Source organism: Protobothrops mucrosquamatus, unplaced genomic scaffold (genome assembly GCF_001527695.2).
Source record: "Protobothrops mucrosquamatus isolate PMUCROS unplaced genomic scaffold, P.Mucros_1.0 scaffold1020, whole genome shotgun sequence".
Classification (NCBI taxonomy): domain Eukaryota; kingdom Metazoa; phylum Chordata; class Lepidosauria; order Squamata; family Viperidae; genus Protobothrops; species Protobothrops mucrosquamatus.
Genome location: NW_015387256.1, coordinates 166349 through 192773, shown reverse-complemented (window position 1 = coordinate 192773; position 26425 = coordinate 166349). Strand labels below are relative to the sequence as shown.

General features: G+C 41.9%; 1 protein-coding gene across 1 annotated transcript in view; it reads right to left on the bottom strand.

Moving 5' to 3' along the window:
* NDST1 (N-deacetylase and N-sulfotransferase 1) overlaps nt 1-18130 on the bottom strand; it is a 33318-nt gene extending 15188 nt beyond the window's left edge. The window contains exons 1-5 of the mRNA XM_015819932.1: nt 17624-18130; nt 13300-13782; nt 10059-10146; nt 8871-9025; nt 5858-6043 (exon numbers count right to left, since the gene is read on the bottom strand). Coding sequence (XP_015675418.1) covers nt 5858-6043; nt 8871-9025; nt 10059-10146; nt 13300-13782; nt 17624-18130 — 1419 coding nt within the window. The remainder of the gene's footprint in view (nt 1-5857; nt 6044-8870; nt 9026-10058; nt 10147-13299; nt 13783-17623) is intronic.
* Nucleotides 18131-26425: the final 8295 nt, after the last annotated feature.

Here is a 26425-nt window from a genome sequence, read left to right as displayed (position 1 = left end):
CCGTTCAAGGTGTCCTGACTTTGCTAAGGATGAGTTGCAGATAATGTGACCAATAATGCTTTATTATGCACTGCCATCTTCTATGACTATTGTATACTGCTTAATTTTACTCTGCACCGTTTTTCCCCAAAACATGCAGGATCATGGAGAGCATGTTGGTCTAAAGTGTCCCTCTGCAGAAATAGGTAGGCTCAACAGATCTCCCACAAATTCATCCTGTCAGATTTGGAAAGCCTGCATTAATTCCTTCTATTTGGATATTAGGGTCTTCTTTTCAAGGCTTTTAAAACCAAACCTCCTACTGTTTTGTATTCACTCTTTACTGACTTTGGAGATGGAGAAGTCTTTAGTATGGGTGGAATTGATCCTGTACCATGATACTGGGGTTCACATTTTCACACATAAACACAGTCATTCATATATAAGTGCAGTGGTTCTCAACCTTTTTAATGCCGCGACCCCAACCGGTCGTAAGTCGAGGACTAAACCGGTCGTAAGTCGAGGACTAAACCGGTCGTAAGTCGAGGACTACCCAACCGGTCGTAAGTCGAGGACTCCCTGCCCGGGAGCGCCGCGCATGCATGGTTCCGCCCCCTGCGCCGTCCGAGGCATAGCTGGCAAGCGGCAGAGACGGAGCAGGCCGACCACCAGCTGGCCCAGCCCAAGGGAGGTAAGGCACCCGCCGGAAAAGGGGAAAAAAATGGCGGACAAAAAAATTGGCGGACAGCCTTGCTTGGCGACCCCCGTGAAATGGTCGATCGACCCCAAATGGGGTCCCGACCCACAGGTTGAGAACCACTGTATAAGTGCATAACTGTTCTTTCTTTTCCTTCCTTCCTTCAAGGAGAGAAGCAACCTAGAATTAAGGAGAAATTTCCTGACAGAACAATTAATCAGTTAACAACTTGCTTCCAGAAGTTGTAGATGCTCCAACACTGGAAGTTTTTAAGGAGACTGAAGAACCATTTGTCTGAAATAGTATAGAGTTTCCTGCCTGAGCAGGGGGTTGGACTAGAACAGGGGTCTTCAAACTTGGCCCTTTTATGACTTATGAACTTCAACTCCCAGAATTCTTCAGCCAAGCATGGTGGCTGAGGAATTTTAGGAGTTGAAGTCCACAAGTCATAAAAGAGCCATGTTTGAAGACCCCTGGACTAGAAGATCTCCAAAGTCCCTTCCAACTATGTTGTTCTTTTCTCTCTCCCTCCCTCCCTCCCTCTCTCCCTTTCTCTCTCTCTTTCACACACACACAACCCCCCCCTTCAAGTCTATCAGCTCAAACCAAGGCAGACTGCCTGCCTATTTTAGTACCTCTCAACTTTAAAGTAAAGAATAATTTCCAATCTGCTCCAGAAAACAACTAAGCCCCAATTCCCATCCCCACACTGGAGCAAGAAAAGCTAAATGAAGAATCTGTGTTTCCTGGTATCTGATTTATGTCAAATGAATCAGACTAAACTATGCTTCATTATGCTTTAAAGGAAACATTAGGGTACAAAAAGCCTCTGACACTGGGGCTGATCATAAATACAAAAACATATTCTTTTTTTTAAAAAAAATCATTATTAATTTAAGGAGAACCAAAAAGTCTGTCTTGAGGTATTTTTCATCTGCTGAGGTTCTCCGTTTATGCATGATTTTTAAAGTTTCACTCTATATGTAAGCTGTGCTGAAATACTACTGTGCTGAAAACTGTTTTATTTTATTTTGGCTTGATATAAGTCCTGTCGTGCTGGGTCTGCACAGTTTGCCTCCTTAACCTAATTTAGGATACCCTAGGCAGAATCCTGATAAGTGGGACGCTATGAAGGAAGTTCTGTCCTGTGCTCCTATTAGACACTGTAGCAGTGGCCGCTGGAGAAACTAGACACATAACTGAGATCATTTGCTTCGCCTTGGCAAAGCCACAGCCTATCATAGCCCGTCTTTGCCAAAAAAAAACAACCCTAAATGTACATGCTGAGACAAAGGGTACAATTTGCATCTGGTACATGCATTTGGGATGCAAACTTTGTTCCAGTTCCTTCTTTCCCAAGGGAGAAAAATTTCTTCCTATGTTCATTTTATGCTTTTTCACGAATCAGAGAACAAAGGCCAAGTACACAGCAGCTGCTCCTTTCAAGCTGATTAGACTATCTCAGGAAGAAGAAACAATCGCTGATGGCCATCAGAAACTTTCGTGAACAGTGTGCAGTCCATCATAACAACCAAGGCAGGCCCTGGGGAAAGTTCACTCAATGATTATTAGCTCTTTTTTGTTTAATAGGTTTACTAGGAATTATTTAAAAGGCCAGGCACCTGGAAATCGTAAAGGATTCCTTAGGTCCTAGGATTATCTGCTCCGGCTATTTTTTTAAAAAAAATTATTGTAAAGTATTATGGGGTCTCTCTTTCTCTAACATAAAAGTTCAGATGATTTTCAAGTTGCAGTTATAAAATTCTAGTTGAAACTGACCATGTAACTAAATAGAAGTCTTCCTTTAAGATAAACCATATTAAAAATGTCCAAAGCATGTTCTTGACATTATATAAAATTTCTAACACATGTTAATTTTCTTAAAACAGATATACACTACACAAAAACATGCAAAACTCAGAATTCAAGATTGTATTTGTAGTTTTGCAATAGAATTTTCTTGAATAAGTAATATGAAAGGCTCCAAATATACTTTTCCCTTCTTACAAGGTAAGTTTGCCCGCCTCTTAACTATGCCATTTTCTAATTAAAACTTAGTTACAAACTTCTTGGAATCTGGATTATTCTGAATATCCACCCATCCCCCATTTCTTATCGACAGACTTGTTACAGTGCATGCCACTTCCAGTACTTATTACCTACTATTCCTTAATGCCATATTATCTTCTTTGCTTTTCATAAGGTATTTATTAGCATTATTCAAAACTCAGATCTAACTGAAACAGAATCGTCAGCCAATATCATACTATAAATATGACTTTGTTCATAATGAAGACCATTTTCTAGAGGTAATTCTGGACAAACAAGCGTTTTAAACCTGTGTGAAGCCTCAATCTATTTAAAAAAAAATCCCTAACCTTCAAGTTGGTGCTCTTAACTTACTGAAGATATTCATCTGGTTCATATTCTCAGTACAGATATTCCCTGACTTACAACAGTTCGTTTAGCGATTGTTTGAAGTTACGAAGGCACTGAAAAAGTGACTTAGGACCATTTTTCACACTTAGAACCTTTACAGCATCCCCTTGTTCTTGCGATCAAAAGTCAGGTGTTCGCTAACGGATTCATATGACACATACAGTTGTAGTGTCCTGGGATCATGCGGTCACTTTTTGCAACCTCCTAACAAGCAAAGTCAAAGGAGAAGCCAGATAGACCTTAACAAATATGTTAGTAATTTAACAACTGCAGTGATTCACTTAACAACTGTGGCAAGAAAGGTCGTAAAAGGGGACAAAACTCACTTAAGAAATGACTCACTTAAGAAATGTCTCACTTAGCAAAAGAAATCTTGGGTTCAATTGTGGTTAAGTCAAGGACTACCTGTAATAAAAAGGTTTTCAGGGGTACAGTGATTGGTATTGTTGTAAAATAGACTTATTTGTTCTTTTTTGCCTTTAATTTCTTTCGCTTGCTTTTTTTTTTTTTTTACCTTTCTATTGTGCTTTGGGAATCGCATGATGGGCAAATATGTACCTACGTACATAAGAAATGAAGAGCATCTCTCTGCCTTAAAACGTGTTTGGAAGCTACAGACAAGGGGATGTGTTTAAAAAAAAAGGTTGAAAATGAATCCAGACAATATGGTAAATCATTCTTGTGATGAATGCCAACTTTTCAGAAGAAATACATCTCCGTTAAACCGGAGAACCTCTGTAATTCCTTCTGATTAGGTGAAAACCTTGGCCGCAACCTGGCCCTGGTACTTATTTTTCTGAAAAGCAGTTAAAAGCTGTTGATAGAAATGTTGTTTTCCAACTGCAGCTCCCCCACTGCCCACTGCCCACACCAGTTGTAAAGGACAGAATGTTCTACATCAGTCCCGACTGCCATAGCATTTGATTTCCACACTGCAATTCACTCTACGTGAGAGTGCCTTTGTTGAAGCACTCAGAAGCAGCAACTTGGTAGCACACAGCTGTCCATCTTGCATCAAGGGTTAGAAACAGGTGCCTATTCAGCTAATTTTGTGCCAGTTACATGGGGCTGCCAATTTGCTTTTAGGCATAATTCCAGAAAATAATTTTTATTCTTTAAGGTCCTACATGACCCGGGACACGAACGTTTTGAGAACTGCCTTTCCTAAAGGAGTCTACTGTTGCATCCTTGTACAGGGCCTCACAGCAAAGGCCTGTTGGAAAATTCTGTCCAAGAATTCAATAAAGAGTGATCAAATCTCTTTTTTTTATTTGGTCATTGACTGACAGCTGGGTTAAAAGAAAAAAAAATCATGTAAACTACTTTAAACTGTATTCAGAAATAGTATCTATGTAGGTTGATGTGTGTGTGTGTGTTTGTGTGTGTGTGTGTAATTTATAAACTAATAACTAATGATTCTGAAGTTTAACTGTGGGCCTCAGACAAATTCTTTTTATGAAATCAGGAATACATAATATTGAAATCCAAATTTAAGCAGATTTATTATTTAATATGGTTTGGGTTCATTATTTTTTATTTTTTACTAATATATTTTTATTATACGATTATGAAACACAAATGGTACATTATTTTGGTATTTATACAGAATTGACTAGAGCAATGATGACGAATCTTTTAGAGACCGAGTGCCCAAAAACTGGCCCCGCCCCTGCTCCACTTCTGCCCTGCCCCACCCCGCCCCACCCTGCCTGCCCGCAGGGCCACTCACTGCCTCCAGGGCCCACTGCAGATTGCCCAGACAGCCCAGCAGCGCCATGGCGGCCATGCCCTCTGCCCACGCCCCGCAGCATCAACTGTGTGCGTTGGGGCGTCAGGGCAGTCTTGTCTAAGCTGCCTGGCTGCCATGTCCTTGGCTGCGCTGCTCCGCGTGGGCCATGCTCAGGGACGACTCTCCTCCAGGGAGGCTGCTGGTGAGGAGGGGGTCGCAGGCGGAGGCAAGACTGGGGCAACGGCATGTGTGCCCATAGAGAGGGCTCCGAGTGCCGCCTCTGGCACCCGTGCCATAGGTTCACTACCACTGGACTAGAGATTAGTGCTGATGATTTAGGTAATTTAAATCTTTAAAGATAGAGAAAAAAAGTATGTCAATATTAACTAAGTTTTCTAAAAAGTTAATATTAATAAGCATAAAATTGCTTAATTTTTACATCTACAGCTGACTGTAGCATTGATAAATAATTGCAAAATTCATTAAATTGATTGTTATGGTATATAATAAAGATTTTGTAGGAGGTGACCAGGCTGAGCCTGGAGGGGTAAAACGCGTCATAAGTCACAAATCTCTGTGCGCCCACAAGAGATCTCCATCCAGCCTTTCTTATCTCTTGCTCATTTCCCTTGACTGCTAGTTGGTCAGATTCTTGTAGAGAGCTTAAGCTTGCAATAAATCTTTATAGTCATTTGAACTGCCTGAATCTCCAGATTTCCCCGGTGCTTGAGAGATTTCTATCTTAAGCTTAACACAAGGATTCCACTGTATTATTACTTAATATTGTTTATGCTTATTAAAAAAAAGAACAAAGAAAAAATAAGTTTTAAAAAAACCAAACTCTCTTCTAACTTTCCCCTTCTTTATACTTTGACCAATTTGTGGTATAAAGGGTTTATTCCTCTTTTTAGTATTCTATAAAACAATTTTGGGGGGAAAACAAGCTGTTTGCATTCATTGCTCTACCAGAAAGAATTAATGAAGTTTCTTAGATAGTTACGTTTTCTACTGACCATGATTCCACTGTGAATAAATCCTCTTCGGTAGCGGGCTGGTTTGAGATGAGGATATTCTTCGGTGCTTGTTACTTTGATCCCCCACACCTGTTTCCAGGCCTCATAAAGTTGCACATGCACTGGGTACACCCCTGAATGATGGGGGGCCACTGCATATCCCATATCTGTGGGGATACCATGTTCCTAAGAGAAGTAAAGGCATACATAGCTGTTACTCTCTAGTGCTAACAGAGGAATTTTAATGAAATAATTACACTGCAAGTAACAGACATTCATTTTATTTAACTTAGTCTGCACAATCCAAATGGAATTCTAGTTTAAGATATACAGTACTTCAAAGTGTATTTTTTGCTCTTGCTGAATTAGTCAGACCAGGAAGTGGACTGAGTAACTAGCATTACATAAGTCTTATTGTTTCCTGTTTTTCTGCAGGCGTTTATGCCCAATTTAAAGCAGGTTTCGTACAGAACTGGCCTGATGATTTTTAATCATCATGCTTCACAGTTTTTCAGGAGATAGTTAAGTGAACAAATACTAAATTTCTACCTTGCTGAACTGAAAAATATTCTACTTCATATCTGAACAATTCTTTTATGGAAATGAAGAAATACTGTTAAAAACACATTTGAATAAGCAGCAGTTTAAAAAAAAACCAATGCTGTAGAATGTGAACAATTGCCAGGCAATAATTCAAAGTATTGGATTACACTATGGGTATTCCTCACTTACTGACCACTTGTTCAGCAACTGTTCAAACTTGCGACAAGGCTGAACAAGTTGTAGTTACAACCAGTCCTCAAAGTTATGGTGCCACAGTGCCTACATGTCACAAGATCACAATCTGGGCACTTGGCAACCAGCTCATGCATGATCGTTGCAACATCCCATGGTCACATGATTGCCATCTGCGACCTTCCTTGCTGACTCCCCATGAATAGGGAAGCCGGTGATAAGTCGCTCTGGTAAATCCCCCCCGTCTTCCTGTGCTCCTCCCAGGCCAGCCATCTCCACGGTCTTCCTGCGCTTGCACTCCTTACCCCTGGCCCTCCTGCACTCACACTATGCCATCCACCCCCAGGCTTTCTTGTACTAATGTGTGGCCTTGCACTGGGCCTCACCTGACCTCCAACTCTCATGTACCCTCCCACCAATCCTTCCCCCCCCCCCCCCCCCCCCCCCCCCCCCCCCCCCCCCCCCCCCCCCCCCCCCCCCCCCCCCCCCCCCCCGTCCGGCAGCAACCTGTGCTCCTTATCTGGGAGTGCCATCACTTCCCATTTAACGACCCGCATCTCTTGGGATAAGAACAGCAATAGGGATTGTTGTCTCTCTCCAAGTGAAGTGGTTGCTTGGCATCATGCTTTATAACTGCATCACTTAGCAACAGCAATCCCAATTGCCGTTGTAACCCGAGGAAAATTTGTAGCTTAGGAAGTGCTGCCTGCAAAATTACAATATTATGCTTTGTTTTCCTCTCCCTTTTAATTGAGCTTTTGTTAATTAATGTAATAGTGTGAATAACACTTCCAAAACTTCATACCCCTAAGAAGTATTTTACAGGCTCTTTTTAAAAAGAAAGTAATTTCACAAGGTCAGGTAAGTACTGTGCTGAAAGATGTGGGGAATTACCTAGCAAAAGCGTTGGAATTAAAAACTGATTGAATAAACTGGGTCTAGGACAGGGGTAGGCAACCTTGGCTCTTTTATGACTCGTGGACTTCAACTCCCAGAATTCCTGAGCCAGCATGGCTGGCTCAGGAATTTTGGGAGTTGAAGTCCACGAGTCATAAAAGAGCCAAGGTTGCCTACCCTTGGTCTAGGATATTTTTCAATTGAAAGTAGTATAGTAATATTTTAACATACACTTCCTAATGTCAGGCCCAAGCCCAGAGACAAGACAGTGAGATCCTATCAAGTTCAATCCTTTATTTGCACACCTGCAGTGGACAGATTCTTGCCAAATTAAAGCTATAACTTTCTAAACTATAGATATATCCTGAGAGATTCTAGGGAGCGGTTACCCTGAATCTCTTCCTCACTCTCCCCTCCAGCTTTGGATTATGCAGTCTCTTCATCTGGGCCTCTCTCTGGGAAAGCTCCAAGTTGGCCAAATCCTTCCCCTCTGCTGCTACAGGTGCACATTCCAACACATCTGCATCTGGATGTGATGGAGTAGCATGAATATGCTTAATGTTAAAATTAGAACAGGAAAAAAGACAACAGTACACTAGGAAACATTTGGGGAGCACTAGGAACAAATCACTACTAAACTAGAAAAAAATGCTAACATGGAACTGAGTCACTTTGAGATACTATTTGTCTCTGTATGTCCTTACTAGGAAAAAGAACATTCCAGGCAACCACTGCATTTTAGAGCAATGTTGAGAGCTCACATGCAACACAACCATCACTGTGGTTCTGGAGAGATTAAATTTTGGAGAGAATAGTTACTCAGTAACAAAAATCCCAATTTAAATTTAAAACAGAGACTTGTGGGCAATAGTATGCTATTTACTAGGAACCATACATTAAACAGATATTGGGATAGTGTCATAGGAACCACTATTTGTTTTTAGCATATATGAAAAGTAAAAAAAAAATGCAGCTGCAGATCAGTAGCTACAGAAGACACATACAAGGACAAAAATAGCAGCACACAATGTGGGAACTACTAGGAACAACATTAATTGAAACAATGTGGGAACCTCTATTAGTCAAACCTTCCACTCTTCACTGATGCAATGCTTCAGATTGTATTACCTAAAACAATTATTCAACTGGTTACAAATCAATAATATTTAAAGACTTTCTCATTTTAGTGGTTTAATGTACTGTCAACACTGTTCTGACAATTCTTGTTTCATTTTGCAATGATAAACTTGTTACGGCCACTTGTCCTGGATAAGAAGTAAGCAACTAATAATTCTACATGGTGAAACCATCCTCTGTTTTTCATAAAACCCTACCTTCCCCCCCTCACTCCAGCAGTAGTCCTGGACAGCATCTTACTTACCAGGGCAAATTTCTTGTTCATGGCCATTTGGTCTGCCAACACTGATTGATTGTGAAAAAGGTGAGGCTGCATGTGACTCCACATGTGGGGGAACCACCAAAACTCCTTCACATAAGAGAGCAGAAGATCATCTCCCTCGTCCTCCGCATCTGTACCTGCCAGGACCAAAGCATCATCATTGCTAAGTAATGTTTAAGCAATGAATGAACGCAGAGCTTCACAAAATCATACCACTAGATCTGAAAGCTTCTACACTGAGCAGCATTAAGTGGAGTACACTACATGGATTAAGTCAACCCCAAAATCTTAGATCTCCCCAAGTAGAGAGAGCAGACATATAACACTATCATTTCCATGTCCAGAACTCAATGCAGAGGTGAGATCCTGTGGCCTTTCAGTTGGTTTATAAAGTACACATCTCAACAACCTTAGACATCATTACATTTGGACATTCCTACAGTTACCTACAGATTTTATCTTCCTGGGCTCCAAGGTCATCACAGATGGGGACTGCAGCCAAGAAATTAAAAGACGCTTGCTCCTGGGGAGGAAAGCTATGGCAAATCTAGACAGCATACTAAAAAGCTGAGACATCCCCCTGCCAACAAAAATACGTATAGTCAAGGCCATGGTTTCCCAGTTGCAATGTATGGCTGTGAAAGTTGGACCATAAGAAAGGCTGAGCACAAAAGAATTGAGGCCTTTGAACTATGGTGCTGGAGAAGACTCCTGCGGGTCCCCTGGACGGCAAGGCGATCAAACCGGTCAGTCCTAGAGGAGATCAACCCTGACTGCTCTTTAGAAGGCCAGATCCTGAAGTTGAAACTCAAGTACTTTGGCCACCTAATGAGAAGGAAGGACTCACTGGAGAAGGTCCTAATGCTGGGAAAGATTGAGGGCAATAGAAGAAGGGGACGACAGAGAATGAGGTGGCTGGATGGAGTCACTGAAGCAGTAGGCGTGAGCTTAAATGGACTCCAGAAGATGGTAGAGGACAGGAAGACCCGGAGGAACGTTGTCCATGGGGTCACGATGGGTCGGACACAACTTCGCAACTAACAACAACACAGTTACCATAATGCTTTAAGATACTTAAATATTCAAATTATATTAGGTAAATTTTCACCAGTCACAGAGAATAAAAGTTTGGAGAGCCTAGTAAGAAAACTCTGTCAATTGTATTCTTACCTGTGTGGAAAAATTTCCCTGAGTAGCCCAGATTGAAGGTGAAATTTGGGATGTGGGTACGTAATTCATTCTGAGTATCAAACAAAGCCTACAGGATTGGAGAAAAGAGAATTTAAAAGAGTAGCTTACAAAAAAAAGACTGGATTTACATAACCTGCAACAGCAGTGCTAGGTTGCATTAACAGGGGCGATAGAATCAACATCATGTGAAGTGTGTCAAGCTACGAAACCTACTGGCTTTAGGACCAGTGCGTGCTTTTAGCTTGCCAATAGGACGGGAAGGGGAAGGGGAAAGGTTTGAATCCACAGGTGTCCTTATCAACATGAGAGCCAAAGCCACTGAAGAATTGTTTTGGCTTGAAGAGTTGTTTGGCGAACTGAAGTTTCTTCTCATAATAATCGCTGGAAGATGTATTGGACAATGTGACCTGAACTGTCAGAGAGGGGAGGGAGAGTTTCGTTCTTTTAATTAACTGTTTCCCGCCATTTCTTCAGAGCTAGCTTCACTTTAATCCTACCGGTTTGTTATTGCTCAATAAAGTATACATTAGAGCGGGGGTCCTCAACCTTGGCAACTTTAAGACTTGTGGACTTCAACTCCCAGAATTCCTCAGCCAGCAAAGCTGGCTGAGGAATTCTGGGAGTTGGAAGTCCACAAGTCTTAAAGTTGCCATGGTTGGAGACCCCTGCATTAGAGAACGCAATAGCTCTGGTGTTTTGCCAGGTTGGGCTTTTCAGCCGGAGGTTGACAAAATGTTAGTACTTTATAAGGCCTTGGTAAGACCACACTTGGAATACTACATCCGGAAGTTGTAGGTGTTCCATCACTGGAGGTTTTTAAGAAGAGATTGGATAACCATCTGTCTGAAATGGTAGGTCTCCAGCTGGAGGGTTGAACTAGAAGAACTTCCAACTCTATTATTCTGTTAATTCTGTTATTATTTTTTAATTTCCCATTCTTTTTGCCAAAAGCCCATATATAGCACAGATTACTGCATGAGTATGGATTACTGCAGATAACAGAAACCCTTGCTCAATTACTCACAAGATTGGAAGTTTCTGGACATTCTATCATAGATATTGATCACATTCGCATAATCTTTCTTCAGATTTGAAATAACTTTGAGTCATGGTTACAGTGGTATTTCTACATCTTGAGCATTCTATTACTGTAATGTTATTTAATTATCACTTGGTTCCCTAAATGAGTAATTCTAAATGAGATATTCCTGTTTTCTGAAAAGCTGACCATCGTCTATTGACTTTCAAAAACATTCAACAACATATTCAAGAACGAAATGTGCAAACAGCATCCTTGTCTTCTTGAACTGTTGTTGCTAACATTAACACTAGAGTTGCAATACTTGACTGAATGTCACACGGGGTATTGTAGCAGGCCAGTCTACAGTTCCTGCTGTGAGAGGAAGGAACTTCTTAGGTATTGAAAAAATATTTTATACTGCCCTAGAAGTTAAAAAATAAAAGCTAGGCAACATCAAGCTCCACGCTACCATATAAAGTGAAACAAGAATGTATGCTAGTTCAGATATTTATTTTCCTTAACATGTGTTAATATATGCATTTCATTAATTCACATGCATACTAGAAGTTTACTTTTACAGCAGAGGTCCCCAACCTTTTGGGCACCAGGGACCGATTACATGGAGAGAGGTTTTTCCACAGACCGGCGGGTGTGTGGTTTTGTGTGCTGCCTGCATCCTGCGGATGGGGCTTTGCTTCTTTGTACGGCTCAGTTGCTGGCATGTCGTGGCCCGGTACCAGTCCATGGACCGGGGGTTGGGGACCCCTGTTTTACAGGACAGCTATATTGTAAACTACAGATGTATTCTGCAATATCCAAGTTCAGAGATCACTATTAATAAAGCAATCTTCAGACTCACATATCGCCTTTCTGATATGAACAGGTATTTAAATTCACTTGAGATATCTTTTATGAACCATATCCATGTTGGATATCCATTAGATAAATTCTATTTAGAAGTAGAGATGTATAAGGAAAAATTGTTAAATATTCATTCAGCACATTCAGATCTTGCCAAACTGAGTCTTTAGTTAGGGAACACTTGTTATTTCAATTTTTGATGGATACATATTTATTAAATGACTATCTAGAGCAGCAGTCCCCAACCTTTCCACCTTGGCAGCCCGGTCCGGCAAGGGGGGGGCATGTGAGTGGCAGGCGGACGTATGCGCACACAGTTCCATTGGCATGAGCAGTGGGCATGTGCACGCTCCACTTGTGCAAATAGAGCTTTGCGTGTGAGCAGGTGCTTGTGCTCATGCATGAAGCTCCACTTGTGCGAGAGGAAAGTGCTCACGCATGAAGCTCCATTCTTGTGAATGGAGCTTCACGTGCAAACGCTGTCCGCTCACCCAAGCAAAGCTTTACACCCAAGCACATGCACCCTCCAGTTAAGCGCTTGCTCCTCACGTGAGTGGAGCTTCGTGCACGCCGCTTGCCTGCTCATCACACAGCCCGGTTGGAAACAGGCTGTGGCCCCATAGTGGGGACCCCTGATCTAGAGGGTTCAGTAGACATCTTTACTGAGATATGTTAAAATCTTGTTAAAATATGAAAAATAATGGCCAGTAATTTAAAAGGCAATTTATTGTATTTATTTATCAAATTTATTATCTGCCCATCTTACCACAGGGTAACTCTGGACAGATTGTATGATTTATGTTTTTCCTTGCCGCTCTTCAAAAAGTAGCAAATGACATGAAATAAAACTTTTCAAAAACATCTTGCTCCAACTAGCAATGTCTGCTATATAGCTCAAAGGTTCCCCCATCTCCCCCTTCCCTCCTCCCTTTGGTGATTACCATCAGACCAAGATCAGAGCTTTACTGGTCAGTTGCTTATAAAATACTATTTTTCTTAATCTCCTCAAAACAAATTCCTCTCCAGAGAAAATTGCATTCTGATGTCAAAAATTGTCTAGTATCTCACATGCAGAAGATTCCTGTTTTATGCAAAGTGTTTTGTGTTAGTGCATGTGCACCCATCTATAGCTAGATCAATTTAGGCACCTGTAATCCAAACTATATGCTAGCAGATAGAACAAGCAACAAGAATTCTGGGATCTAGGTCACTGATCTGAGCATCAACGGAACCCATTTAAACTTTTCATTCAGTGACATGAACTCAAGGGTCGACAGGCCCCACATCAACCCACAACCCTAAAAACAAAGAGCAATATGCTGGTTTAAGAGCAATTACCTTGACGTCATCCACCTTCATTCGTGTGCCTTCCTTCCCAACAAAGATATCATCAATGTCTACCAAGATGTAACGGTCAAGGGGAAGTGAAAGCCTCTTGCCAGTCAGGAATGAAACAGCGTCCACAAAGACCAGTTTGTGTAGCCAAAAGTTGAGGTTGTTGCCAAAAAGGACTCTCTGGATGCCATCGTGGAGTCCCAAGTCTTGTACGACGGTGGTATGGAGTGCAGCATCAATGCTCATGTGTGGGATGGATTCAGCTGACTTGGTTTTAGCAAGGAGGACTGGCTCATATGTGGAATGGTTTGATTGGAAGACTGTCCAGTCCTCCCCTGGAAGAAGTCCCTTCTCTACCTCGCTGGGCCGCGTGATGTACAGCAGCGGTGATTTGGAATTGATGCTGCAGTCCTTCAGTGCAAGGTTGGAGTGGAGAAAAAGGGGGAAACCTTTCAGCTGAGCACTCAGTAAGCTGTTCTCGTTCGCCTGCAGAGAGATCACATGAACTGAATGACAACTTCAGACAGGAAGTTGTCAGGCCACAGTAAAAACAATGACAAGCAAAGAGAATTTCAGCCTACCATCAAGGAGATAACATCTTTCTCTGCTCAATGGACTCTTCAGAAAGCACAATGCGCCTCCATGGTGTCCCAGTTGCTTAACATGTCCGATCTCAAACTAAAAGGCCAAAGGACGCTAAACACTTTGAGCAGAGGTATGTAATTCAATAGCTTCCCCATTCAAAAGCTTTCGTGCAGCATCCAGAAGCCACAGCTAAATTCTTGTTTTCAATATAAACTGGTAGGGGACGTTATTACAGGCATGGAGGGTGACCTTACTATTGTAACTTTATGTCTCTGGCTATTCTCAGTCATCCAGGTCATAGTTGTCTCAAAGGTGCTTTTTCAAAAGGCCAACTGGACTGTTTCCCCCCCCCCTACGGAAGAAGAATATGCTTCGCTTCTCATCCAATAATTGGTTCTAGAAGGATGTTGGGGCAATGGAAGAATTAGTTCTGATAGGATGGGGATGGAAGGATCATATTTCTTTGTAGTCATCTGGTTGTCAGCACGCTCCCTGAGAGTTCTTGAGGTCACTTGGGGGTTTATCTGTGCCCTCAGGGTATCAAGAGTGAGTGCAAATGAGGGTGGAATCTTCTTGGGACTGCTGCAAAGACTATGTTGTAGGTGGGACAGAGATGGTGCCTTATCCCTCCCCCTCTGTTGAGAGAGGGCAGCTCAATGTTAACATAAATGGCCTCTTTTACCCCTCTTTCAAACCAATGATCATCCCTATCCAGAATGTGGACTTTGCTACTGTCGCCCCCCACCATATTGCCAGAACTGATGACCCCAACCCAGACCCTTCTTTTAGAAGCACTGAGACTTTGGTCTTGATTAAGCTATAACAGTGTTTCTCAACCTTGACAATTTTAAGGCATGTGGACTTCAACTCCCAGAATTCCACAGCCAGCAATGCTGGCTGTGGAATTCTGGGAGTTGAAGTCCACATGCCTTAAAATTGTCAAGGTTGAGAAACACTGAGCTATAAATTACATTCCTAAAACAGTCAACACATTTGCCATCTTCAGTCAAATCATAAGATTGTCATTGGTATATGCATTTCAGCAACTGGAGGATCCAGTTTGCAAGGGAATATGGAGCACTTTATTACCAATTTTAACATGAATCTTTTTTAGAAGAAGAACCCAGATTATATATAACTCAAGGTGGCAAGCATACAGAATACTTCTGCCTTCTTTCTCACAACAACCCTGTGCAGTGGATTGGGCTAATTAACTGTCTAAACTAATTATTTTATAAGTGTCACCATATTAAAAAAAAACCCTTCTCTGAGCTGCCCGTTATAAAAGGGAAAGAATGGAATCCATAGTCATTACTTATCTCTAATTTAAATATCAGCAGATTGAAGGGAAGGAGAGCACAGAGAACAGAAATCCTGAAGGCGCTTCCGTGTGACACTGAATATGACAGAACAACAAACCTGGGGGTGGGGGATCTGCTCTCTAGCATTCAAACTCCAGATGGCATTTTTCTCTGAGCAGACACAAGCAACCTAATAAGAAATGAATAGGTTACTTGTTTCAAGATTTGCTGCAGAGAGCAAGAATCCAGTGCTCATGCACTCTGAGAATTATAAAATGTCAGGATTTAAATTTATGGTGGTTCATTTAATTCCTCACAGAGTCCAGAGCTGCTCATAGCATCTGGCTGCATGTCTCTGCCATTAAGCTAATGCAAAATAAATAATGGCACTGCCCTTGATCCAAAATGTTGCAAGAGGAAATATATATATATATCAATACATAATCAAATAAGGGACATAAGAAACTTGTTCTAAGATTACGGTCAAAGTATGCTCCTTGTCCATTAATGTTTTCTCTTATTCTTAATTCACACTTCCCAAAATGGTTTTTCAGGGGACAGATATGGATGGCTCTCAATGGAAGTCTTACAGAACTAAAACATGTTTTGAGGGAGAGAGGGAGAGAGGGAGGGAGGGAGGGAGGGAGAGAGAGAGAGAGAGAGAGAGAGAGAGAGAGAGAGAGATTGAATTTGTCTATATTACTCAACCAGGGTAAATCCTGTGACCTAAACACCTTCCAGACAACCAGTTTGGCATACTGATCAAAACCTTTATTATGATCTTAGTTTAGTTAAGATCAAGTGTAGTACTGATTAAGAACTAGGCTAAAAACTGAGAAATTGTGAGTTTTAGTTCCATCTTAGACCACAAAACTAGTTGGAATTTTGGGGAAAGGTTACTGAGAAGATAGTTGGCTTACAACTCCAGTGGGCCTTAGAAAAAAACAGAATATCTGGTCAGGATTCAGTACAAAGCCACAGTACTGAAATGGCATTGGATATGCTTGGCAATAACCTTTGGTGGGCCCAGGATAGGGGTACTACATTTATCTTGTACCTCCTTAATCTTTCAGTGGTCTTTCATAACACTGATCATGATATCCTCCTAGGAATGGAGCTCACAGAGTTATGATGGTTGCTTCTTTTCTCCAGGGCCGATTCTAGTTGGTGTTGGGAAATGTTGAGCTACAGGCCTCTGCTTTGGGGTACCTCAGGGCTGCATTTAACATTCACATGGAACAGCTGGGGGAGATGATCTGTATGCTGATGGTAGCCGGAGATCTCTGCCTAGGGCCCTAGGCTAATCAAGTAATGATCCTTTCCCAGTACCTGGAGATTGTGAGGGTCTGGGTAGAGGACAGACTTCATTCCAACCTTGGCAAAACTGAATGGGTATGACTTTTTAGGGTCCCCGGTTCTGGAAATTCTCCATCTTTAACTCTGCCTGGGGGTGACTTCCCTAGTCAAGCATGTGAGCAATTTGGGTGTCCTCTTAGACTCTCAGATTCCCACTCTTCCCAGCAATCATAACCTTGCGAAGAAGATGAATTATTCAGGCCAGCAACTATGGAGACATCTGCTAGGAGAAGGCTTTCTCACACTAGCTTTGTATTACCATCTAATTTTATGGATAAAATGTGAAGTAAACTAATTTCAGGACACTTTGTAGATACAGTTACTGTAAGTATCTGATTAGGATATACAATATGGTGTTGCATGCCTCTGGCCTTCTTAAAATCTCAGGTATGAAGTATCTCTCTACCTCTGAATTGTAAAGACAAACAAACAACATTGCATGTCAAAAATAAAGGATACTTAGCTACTCAGTTCAGCATCTTTTTGCAGAGAAGCACAAATAGACCTTGGGGAATATTAACAAAGAATCATCTCTCACAAGAAATCGGGAAAGAGAACTGCAACCTGAAATTTCATAGTTCTCCTTTGATAACTTCACTGGGCAATAGGAATAGACTAGCATATAGTATTCTGCTTTTCACTGTTGCTCAAATCTTATCTCTAGAAGTCAGTATATCACCGTGGTGGCAAAACTATGGCACGAGTGCCACAGGTGGCACGCAGAGCCCTCTCTGTGGGCACGTGCGCCATCGCCCCAGTCCTAGGCCTTCAGCTGGGTTTTATAAAACCTTTTCCCTTTAGGCCTCCATCAATTTCAACTTTTCGTGGAAAAAAAAAAGATCTCGCAAAGTTGGAATTGATTGATTGAACTTTTTAGTCCCATCCAGTCTGCCGTTACCACCGAAGCCATGCCCACCCAATGGGCCACACCCACCCAATGGGCCACGCCCACCTAGCACCCGACATACATAAGTGGGTTTTGGGTTGCAGTTTTGGTACTCGGTCTCTAAAAGGTTTGCCATCACTGGTATATCACTTCTCCTCTTCTCATTGTTTTAGTAAACACTTTCTCAACTTTGAAATACCTTGAAAAAGCCAATGATTCCTACACCGTACTCTACACAGTACTTGTCCAAGAGTTCACGATTCCAGGCATCCAGGTTCACGTACTTCAGAATGTTCTCATAGATGATAAGTGCGAAGCGCCCTCGGTCCTTGTCAGTCAATGTAGGCATGTCTCCCTTCCCCGGAGCGATCTCTGTCAGATATTTGAAACGACTAGATTCCAAGATGGCCACAATCTCCTGTCCCAGTTGAGAGTAAAGGCTTTCCACAAACACAAGGACCAAGGGATCAGTCCGTGAAGAATCGACCACTTTGATGGATTTTATCGGTAGCAGGCGTGAAGGAGCAATCTTCGGTTCATCACAGTCTGGGCTGGGGATATCCCCAGAGGGTTCCAGTCCCCTCTTCCACCCATATAAATAATATGCTGAGACAAAAACACTGAGCAGGCAGAAGGCAAAGAGTAAGAAGAGCACCACTTGAGGAGATACCTGCCGGAAGCTCCTCCGGATCCTTACTAAAGTCATCCTTGCTTTGGAAAAGAGTTTTCAGGTTCCTTCCCCACCCCACCCACCTTTCCCCCCTCCCTCCCTCCAGGACTCAGTTCAGGAAAGACTGGAGATAGTTTCACAAAGAGGCCATACTTGTATGGAATTGTCCCTGTGACAGTCCATTATCCATCCTGGTCCTTTTTCATGTCACCATGGCAAATCCATTCAAAGTTCCTTTCTCAGATAAAAACACCAGCAGTTTCTCATTGTCACTGTTTCATTAGGATGGAAATCTGACAGCCTTGGCCCTCAGGAACTGTTCTCAGGAAGTGAGACCACATGGTGATTCCTTGGGTCTGCAAACAGAAGCAAAGGGGAAAAATTGTTAGCAGTGGGGAAGAAGAGCCTTGTCTCCCAGTTCAGAAGCTCTGCTTCTTAAGACATTTGTTTTCAAACACAGAATGTATGGGCCCCTCACATTCTACTTGGCTTCTCTTGCAGTTGGAGTGGGAGAAAATTCACTGTGCCCATAGATAAGTGCTCTTTCCTTTTTTATTAGTATTATTCCTTATCATGCACCATGCAGCGAACCTTTTGCCACTATTGCATAATAAAAGCTGGACTGGTTAAGCCAATTCTTTGGGAGAGCAGAATATGACAGTGGGTGGATGATTAGGGATGCCCTTTTTTCTTTCCAGAGCATTCAACTCTTTGCATTCTTTCATCTTAAAAAAAAAAAAAAAGTTTCCCAGGCTATTTAAGCCCACATAAATAGCACAAGGAAGGAGTCAGAGAAATAACTAAGGAATATAAAATGCATGCCCTTAATCTGCAGAAGGCAGAAATAGAATAACAGACTGACTTCAACCAAGTTCAACTAGTTTATAGAGAAACTATAAATGTAAGGTTGCGGTAACCCCCCTCCCCAGCCTCAATTCAATCTCGGTGCATCGATTAAAAAAAAAAAAGCCAGCTGCCCTCCAGAGAACCATACATGCAACAGTCTTACAGAGGACCCATGGTTTGTTTTCCCAGTCTTGCTGCTCACTCCCACGTAGCTTTGAGGTAGCCGCCACACTCTCTGCACCTGCTTCAGCTTAGTGTCAATCACTTTGCCAACACACCACAAGAAGCCTTTAATACTTTGACAGTATAGAGGACTGTAAGAAATGCTGCCATTGCTTTGAATGCTTCGAAAGGCCAGAGGGGGCCCTCGGCCCAGCTTTTAACTCACGGAACAAAAACATGAAACAATTACAAATGTTCTCCTATAGGCAGCCACTGAAAGAGCCATTCCAAGGCTACTTCTCCAAAGGAGAGAACATTATTCAATGCAAATGGTTGAGACACAGCTTCTGACTTCTTTCACCTGTAGCTCAGAACACCTTCGAAGTACACAAGACGGCCTCAGGAAAGCATAGAGAGGTAAACAGAAAATGTGTATTTTACTCATTCCGGTTTTGAGAGGCAAAACCGGTTTCTTTATTCTCTCACTGCAGTTCAGCGTAGTAGGTTTTCTAGTTTCTCAGTCAACGAGTACCGTAATCCTACGAAGCTTAAAAGAATATTTGGGAAGCGATATTTCCAAGGACCCAAGCTGAGGTAGGAGCAAATTAACTCAACTGCCAAATAAAGACAAGAAGAGTGAGAGAACAACTACCTCACACAGAGAAGCGCAGCAGTTCACATATATATGGTCCCTACTGCCCTGCTTTTAGCCCACCCGGGTGACAGTTCTGACTTGCATACCATAATGCCAATCAGCTCACAGCTAGATCAGTTATCATGTAAACGTGCACCTTCAAATTTTCTTTAATCACTTTTCCCACAGATGTAACTTTTGGCGTTCCTGCTTCCAGGGATGCAAAGAATGGACAACATAATAGTACCAGCTAGCAGATGTATCCCTAATGCGTGGAGCATGTTAGATCACAACAATTCCACACAGTATTCTATTCGGTAAAAGCTGATCTTTGAACATCCATCCTAAATTTCCATTTAGGACTAAATGAGACATAAAGTTAAATCTATCTTTGGCTTGAGACTGATAATAATCCAGAGCACAGCAGGTATATGACATGAAACATATTCTTCTGCGCCTCTGCTCTTATCCTGGAAAAAAACTGCATTTAATATTAGCATCAGGAAGAAAATCCCCACTGTTACAGATTATGAATTTCCTTACAAGGCAAATAGTGCTTGGGGGTAGGTGGGAAAAGAAAAGATACATTTCACTTTCTTCATATCTGCTTTGATCTGAAAAAGATCAATCCCTGCAGCTGCGGATTTTTTTTATTTCCAAACTGCGGCTCACTAAATGCAAATACTGTATATTAAACCACTATGTTTAGTTTATCCATTAAGGTTGAAGTTTAATAGCCACAATATTTTCCTCCTTACTGATTTTTTTTAGTGGCACTTAATTATTACAGTTGAGGACCAAGCCCCTCTCCCCCTCCCCCATTCACAGTTGCAAGTTGAGACATCTGGCAAAATTTCCAAAATGTGGTTGTGAAGTGTTCACTCTTGTATTCTACTCTTCATTAAATCTTAAACAGACATTACTCAGACTTTTTAAAGCACAAAGAATGAATCACAATTATCGTTTTCCCACAAGCTAAAGCTCCCTAGGGTAGATTCTCCATCAGTCCACAGGAAGATACTACTACTCTGAATCTAAAGTGCTTTTCTAGTATGCTGGACAACAGCTTTTCCTCTACACAGCCTGGACAATCAGACAGATCAGTTGGCATGTTAAGAACATTTATATCCCTGACACATGAGTGCTACTAGTAGAACATTTTAATCTGGCTGGCCAACAGAAATAGCCTGCCATGTATCTCATGCGATATACCTTTGGAAAAAAATTAAAAGGTGAAAAACACTGAGTATCATAAGAAAGGGAGAACATCCTTAATTCCATCAGTCCAACTACTCGACTCTCTATCTCTCCCACTTAAAAAGTAGATGGCAATCATAAACAGAAGAGCCTATGTACAAATCCATTTCTTCCATAGCAGGGAATGTACAGTATGTAGCTCAGGAACTGTGGAGATCTTGGTGCTCTCTGAGCTTGGTTGTTTGCTTGCAGACATTTTATTACCCAACTAGGCATCATTACCAGTGTGAGTAAGGGGTTTCCTACAGTAGCTTGCCCTGCCAGTTTTGAAGTAGGTGTGGTTTTTTTTCCTTGGTACACATAGTCCTCAACTTACAACCACAGTTGGGATCAGAACTTCTACTGCTAAGAAATCCAATTGTTAAGTGAGTAACACCCAATTTTGTTAATTTTGCCACTGTCATTAAGCAAATTTGGTTTCCCTTCTTGACTTTGCTTATTGGAAACCACCTGGGAAGATCACAAATGGCGATCACATAATCCCCAAAATGCTTTAACCATTGTAAATTCGTTAACAGTTGCCAAATGCCTGAATTTTGATCATGTGACCAGCAGGGTCACTACATTGATCATTAAGTTTGAGAACCAGTTGTAAGTCATTTTTCTTGGCACTGTCATTAACTTCAAACTGTTGCTAAATGAACAGTTGTAAATCAAGGTCTACTTATATAGTTCCTTGATTAGGATGCTGCTTCCTGCTTAATTACTTGGTATTAACCCCTGCGTAGATGTTCGCTTTATTTTTATAAATAACTCCAGATGGTAAACGTACCTAATACTCATGAATGAAGGCAAACATACATGTCCCAGGATAATGTTACAGGATCCAATAAGAGTCAGTCACTGGGACCAAAGATTTATTCTTCCAAGCTTTTGGACTTGTGTTGGAGCCCATCCTCAGGGAATATGTCGCTCTCCAGAATGTGTGCAAATATTCTGGAGAGAGAGAAGTTCCCTGAGGATGGGCTCCAACACAACTCCGGAAGCTTGGAAGAATAAACCTTTGGTCCCAATGACCGACTCAGATTGAATCCTGCATACCTAATACTCCTTCCATTTTCCCCCAAACCACCCTGTGAAATAGGTTGGACTGAGAGTAAGTGACTGGCCCAAAATCACCCAGCTGGCTTTTATGCTAAGGCGAGACTACAACTGGTTTCCAGTTGTAAGCCTGGTATCTTAACCACTAGACCAAACTGGCTCTAATAACTAGCATAGTGTCTGTTACAGTCTTTACACTATATGTTGTAGATCATTCCTGTTTGTTCTTCTTAGACAACTAGGTATTTTCGTTTACTTACAATGTTTTGGAGGACCTTAGTTTCTGTTCTACTTTGACACTGTATGATTGTAATGGTCTATTGGTTGTTTCTAAGTTGTTTTGATGTGTGGCAGTGTTATCCTTTTCATAGCTTGTGTTGGTTGTGCTGCAGTAACTGAATGGTCAGGCATGAAGTGTGGGTATCCCATTTTGTATAGGCAGTCTGTTTCCTTTTTCTGGTGTTCTGGGTTGCTGCAGTGCCTTGTACTTACACAGCTCCTTTTGTGGGAGATTGACTTGTTACTTTGGTAACAGAGCACTTCGTTGTCTTTTGATAGACTTATGTTTCAAATTTGTGATCATTTGCTCTGATGAGGAGAATACACAATAAGGGTTATGTGTTGTTACTGTTTTCCAGGAGGCTTCTGGGAACAATTCATGCTGCTGCTTACACCTTTATGGTACAGGGCTGGATTAGTTGCAGGACAGCCAATCTTCAATTGAGTTTGCCTACCCCAAGAGATCCAAATGAGCAAGATGTTCTAGGTCCCCTCTGTAAGAAAGTATCATCTGGCAGAGCCAGAAGGCATGCCTTCTCTGTTGCAGCATCAGCCTCTGGAACAGCTTATCCCACAAGATTCAAATGGCCTTGAATCTATTCGCTTTTTTAAAGTCTTAAAGAACTGGTTTTTGCCCCAAGAACTGGAGCACAGGGGTGGATGAGTCCATCTGTAGGGAGCAGAAACTTCCACCACAACTGGAGCAGGGTGGTGGATGAGTCCATCTGTAAGGAGCAGAAACTTCCACAAATATAGGCTGGCTACAGTTACATTGTCTTTATATGTTTTTTTTTTAAATCTTGCACTGGTTTGCAAACCTATATTAACCTCTTAGAGCAATAATTTGTGAATTGAAAGGCATATTAATTGATTAAATAAATACATCTACATTCAGATCTATGAATCTCACTGATGACTTGAGGTCAGTTAGTCATCGTCACTCCACTAACCTGCAGTATAAAACTACAGTGAGGATAAAATTTGGAGGCAAGCACTGCAAATATTTTAAACCAAGTTTCTAAAAAAAACCATGATATTCAAACTTAACTAACAAATAAGCTGAAACGAAATATTGCTTGTCTCTTTCAGATGTAACCTAACAGTAAAATGTCCCATCAGGTTAAAAAACCTGATAGTTTCTTTGGACTTTCCCACATAGTTTGCCAGGCAGGAAAAGCTTTAGGTCCAAATACAAATAATCTTAACTTGCAAAATAGAACAGGGTACTGACACAAACTAGCAAAGAAAACATGGTGCAACAACTCTGATGGAAATTTAGCCAAAAAAATCATGAGCCTGACCCTCCATGGAAAAGGCAGCATCAGCATAGGAAGAGCTCAACTAGAATTCAGTGAACCTTAGATAAGATGATGATCCTCAAGATCTCCAGTCAAATTGCGCCCTATCTCATGGGTTTTGCTCTCATACACCGGACGCACATCCACTTCTGTGTCTTATGCAGGTTTCAGGAAACGTTCACAAGGCCTGCCTGTCCCAATTTGTTCTATCTGCAGTGAAAGGCATTCCTTTCATCACTTGCAAGTACTTTTGTTCTTCAACTCTCCCATCTTCCAAGCTGGAGCTGTTAAGCCTTGCTGAAAGCTGGAACAGAGACATCAAGGTCACCAGCAGCAGCCTTTGAATGGAGGCAGAGCAGCAGTTGATGGCCTGCCGTTTTCTCACCTTGACATCTTAGCAGGGAAAGCAAAGACATTAATAAATGCCAGCATGAGCCTCCAGCTATTCAGTGGAGGCTTTTCTAATGGCGATAGCCGAGGCTATAGTTCAATTAGCCCTTGGTTACCTTACCAAATTCATGGTCAAACATGAATTTGACTATTCTGATGTTTTTCAGCACTTAAATCCACTTGCTTATACCATGCTGCAAAGGCCAACTACCTACAATAATTTTTAAAACAATGTTATTAAAGCAAGCTGACTGAGATGAGATGCGATTACACCTAGCTTAATCCAGTTATTTTTGTCCCTACCTGAGGTAAGGAGATAATGGCCCTACATACAGATTACAGGTAATAATTCATATACAAACAAGCTATAAGCTAGAACTACTATACCTTTGATTTCTTAAGTTTATTCCGTTCTCTACTTGGAGTAAAATTCAAAAATCATAGCTATAGTAATGAAATAGGCTCCTTCCGCAACCACCTTTCTTTTTCAAACAGAGAAGAACATATAACACATAAAGTGAATGAGTATATAGGCCAGCGGTTCTCAACCTATGGGTCGCAACCCCATTTGGGGTCGATCGACCATTTCACGGGGGTCGCCAAGCAAGGCTGTCCGCCATTTTTTTTCCCCTTTACCTCTCTTGAGCTGGGCCAGCTGGTGGTCGGCCTGATCCGTCTCTGCCGCTTGCCAGCTATGCCTCGGCCGGCGCAGGGGGCAGAACCACGCATGTGCGGCGCTCCCGGGCAGGGAAAGCCCTCGACTTACGACCGGTTGGGTAGTCCTCGACTTACGACCGGTTTACTCCTCGACTTACGACCGGTTGGGGGTCGCGGCATTAAAAAGGTTGAGAACCACTGATATAGGCACACCTAATACGATAAAGGTCATTCCAGGTGTTGTAACAGATAAAGGACAAAACTAGAAATTGGAAGACCACAAGTTCTAGTCCTGTCTTTGGCCACAAAGCCAGCTGGGGGGCCAGTTACTTGGGGCCAGTTACTCTGTCTCAGCTCTAGGAAGCAGACAAGGGCAAACCCAAAACCTAAGAAAACTGCAGGGACTTGCCCAGGCAGTCTCCAGAAGTCGACACTGACCTGAAGGCATATACACAACACACACACACATACACAAACACACACTCACACACCATGATGTCTCTACAGAGAAAAGATTTTACACAGATCAAGAATAGATAAGAAAAAGAAAGCTAGGACTTCCTAGAAAGATGTTTCCTTGCAGCCACTGAGCAGAACAGCATTTTGTTCCCCTACACTGAGCTCAGCATCTTCCTTTGTCAATCAGTAATTTTCCCAGAGGCAAATCGCTTGGAATGACAGGAGCACTGCCAGTTTCAACCACTTCCTTTGCTAAAGCTCCAAATAGCCCCTTTAATCTCCCAAAGTGCTTACTAGATGTTAACCATTACATTTCCTTTTCCCTCTTCATCCGCAGAGCACACCTCAGCACTTTTTTTTTTTCCCCCGTTGGAAAAATGCACACTTGTGATATGTACAGTGCGCGGAAGGTGGCGAGTGCAAGAAAAAACTATTTAATCAAGAATTCCACCTTGGAGCCTTAAGATGGTTTTCTTTTGTCCTCTGCCATTTTCAATCATTCACACTGCACAGTCCAGGCACCTCCTGCCTTCACTAGTCCCCTTTCCTTCCTGCACGGAAGAAAAGTCACAAGCTCTCATTAGTGACATCAGAGTTCCCATGGCTACATCCAGAGAACTGACAGCCAACAGCTTTAATGGCAATGCATGGAAGGAAAGGCAACAGTGACTGACAGGGAAATATCATCTCTGCCTCTTTAATCATCAATGAGCCCTAAGCAACTGGGAGCACAAGGCACCCATAACTTTTGTTTTAATCATGAGTCCTCTCCATCACAATCACCCTAAATATCTCCTTGCTTTTCCTTCCAATTAGGAAAAAAAGGAACAAAATAAAACAGAGGATGGAAGAAGGAGAAATTCTATTCCACTTGGTCAGAGGCTAAATGATTCATTATTTTGAATTTAGCACATTTCTTTTTAGGAGCTAGAGACTCAAAGGTCAAGAACAAAATAACTCAACCCAAGTAACTCAAAGATACCCATGGAAAGGGGGGGGAGAAGGAGAGGGAGCTGTTTAGGTGGGCTATAACCTTCACAGCTTCTTCAAAATTACCTAAGCATAGGCTTACATCAAGTTCCTATAGTCCTCAATCTTGACTATCTAAAGAGGAGGAGGAGGAGGAGGAGGAGGAGGAAGAGGAGGAGGAGGAGGAAAAGGAATATTAGACTTCCACTATTACTTATAAGCCCTTTTAGGTTTTTTTTTTCTTTTTGGGGAAAGGTTTCCACTTCTATTGGCTTGCTGTTATAATTGCCTTCTTCCAGGATGCTTTTGTTTTTATTTTTCAGTTAAACCAACATCTAG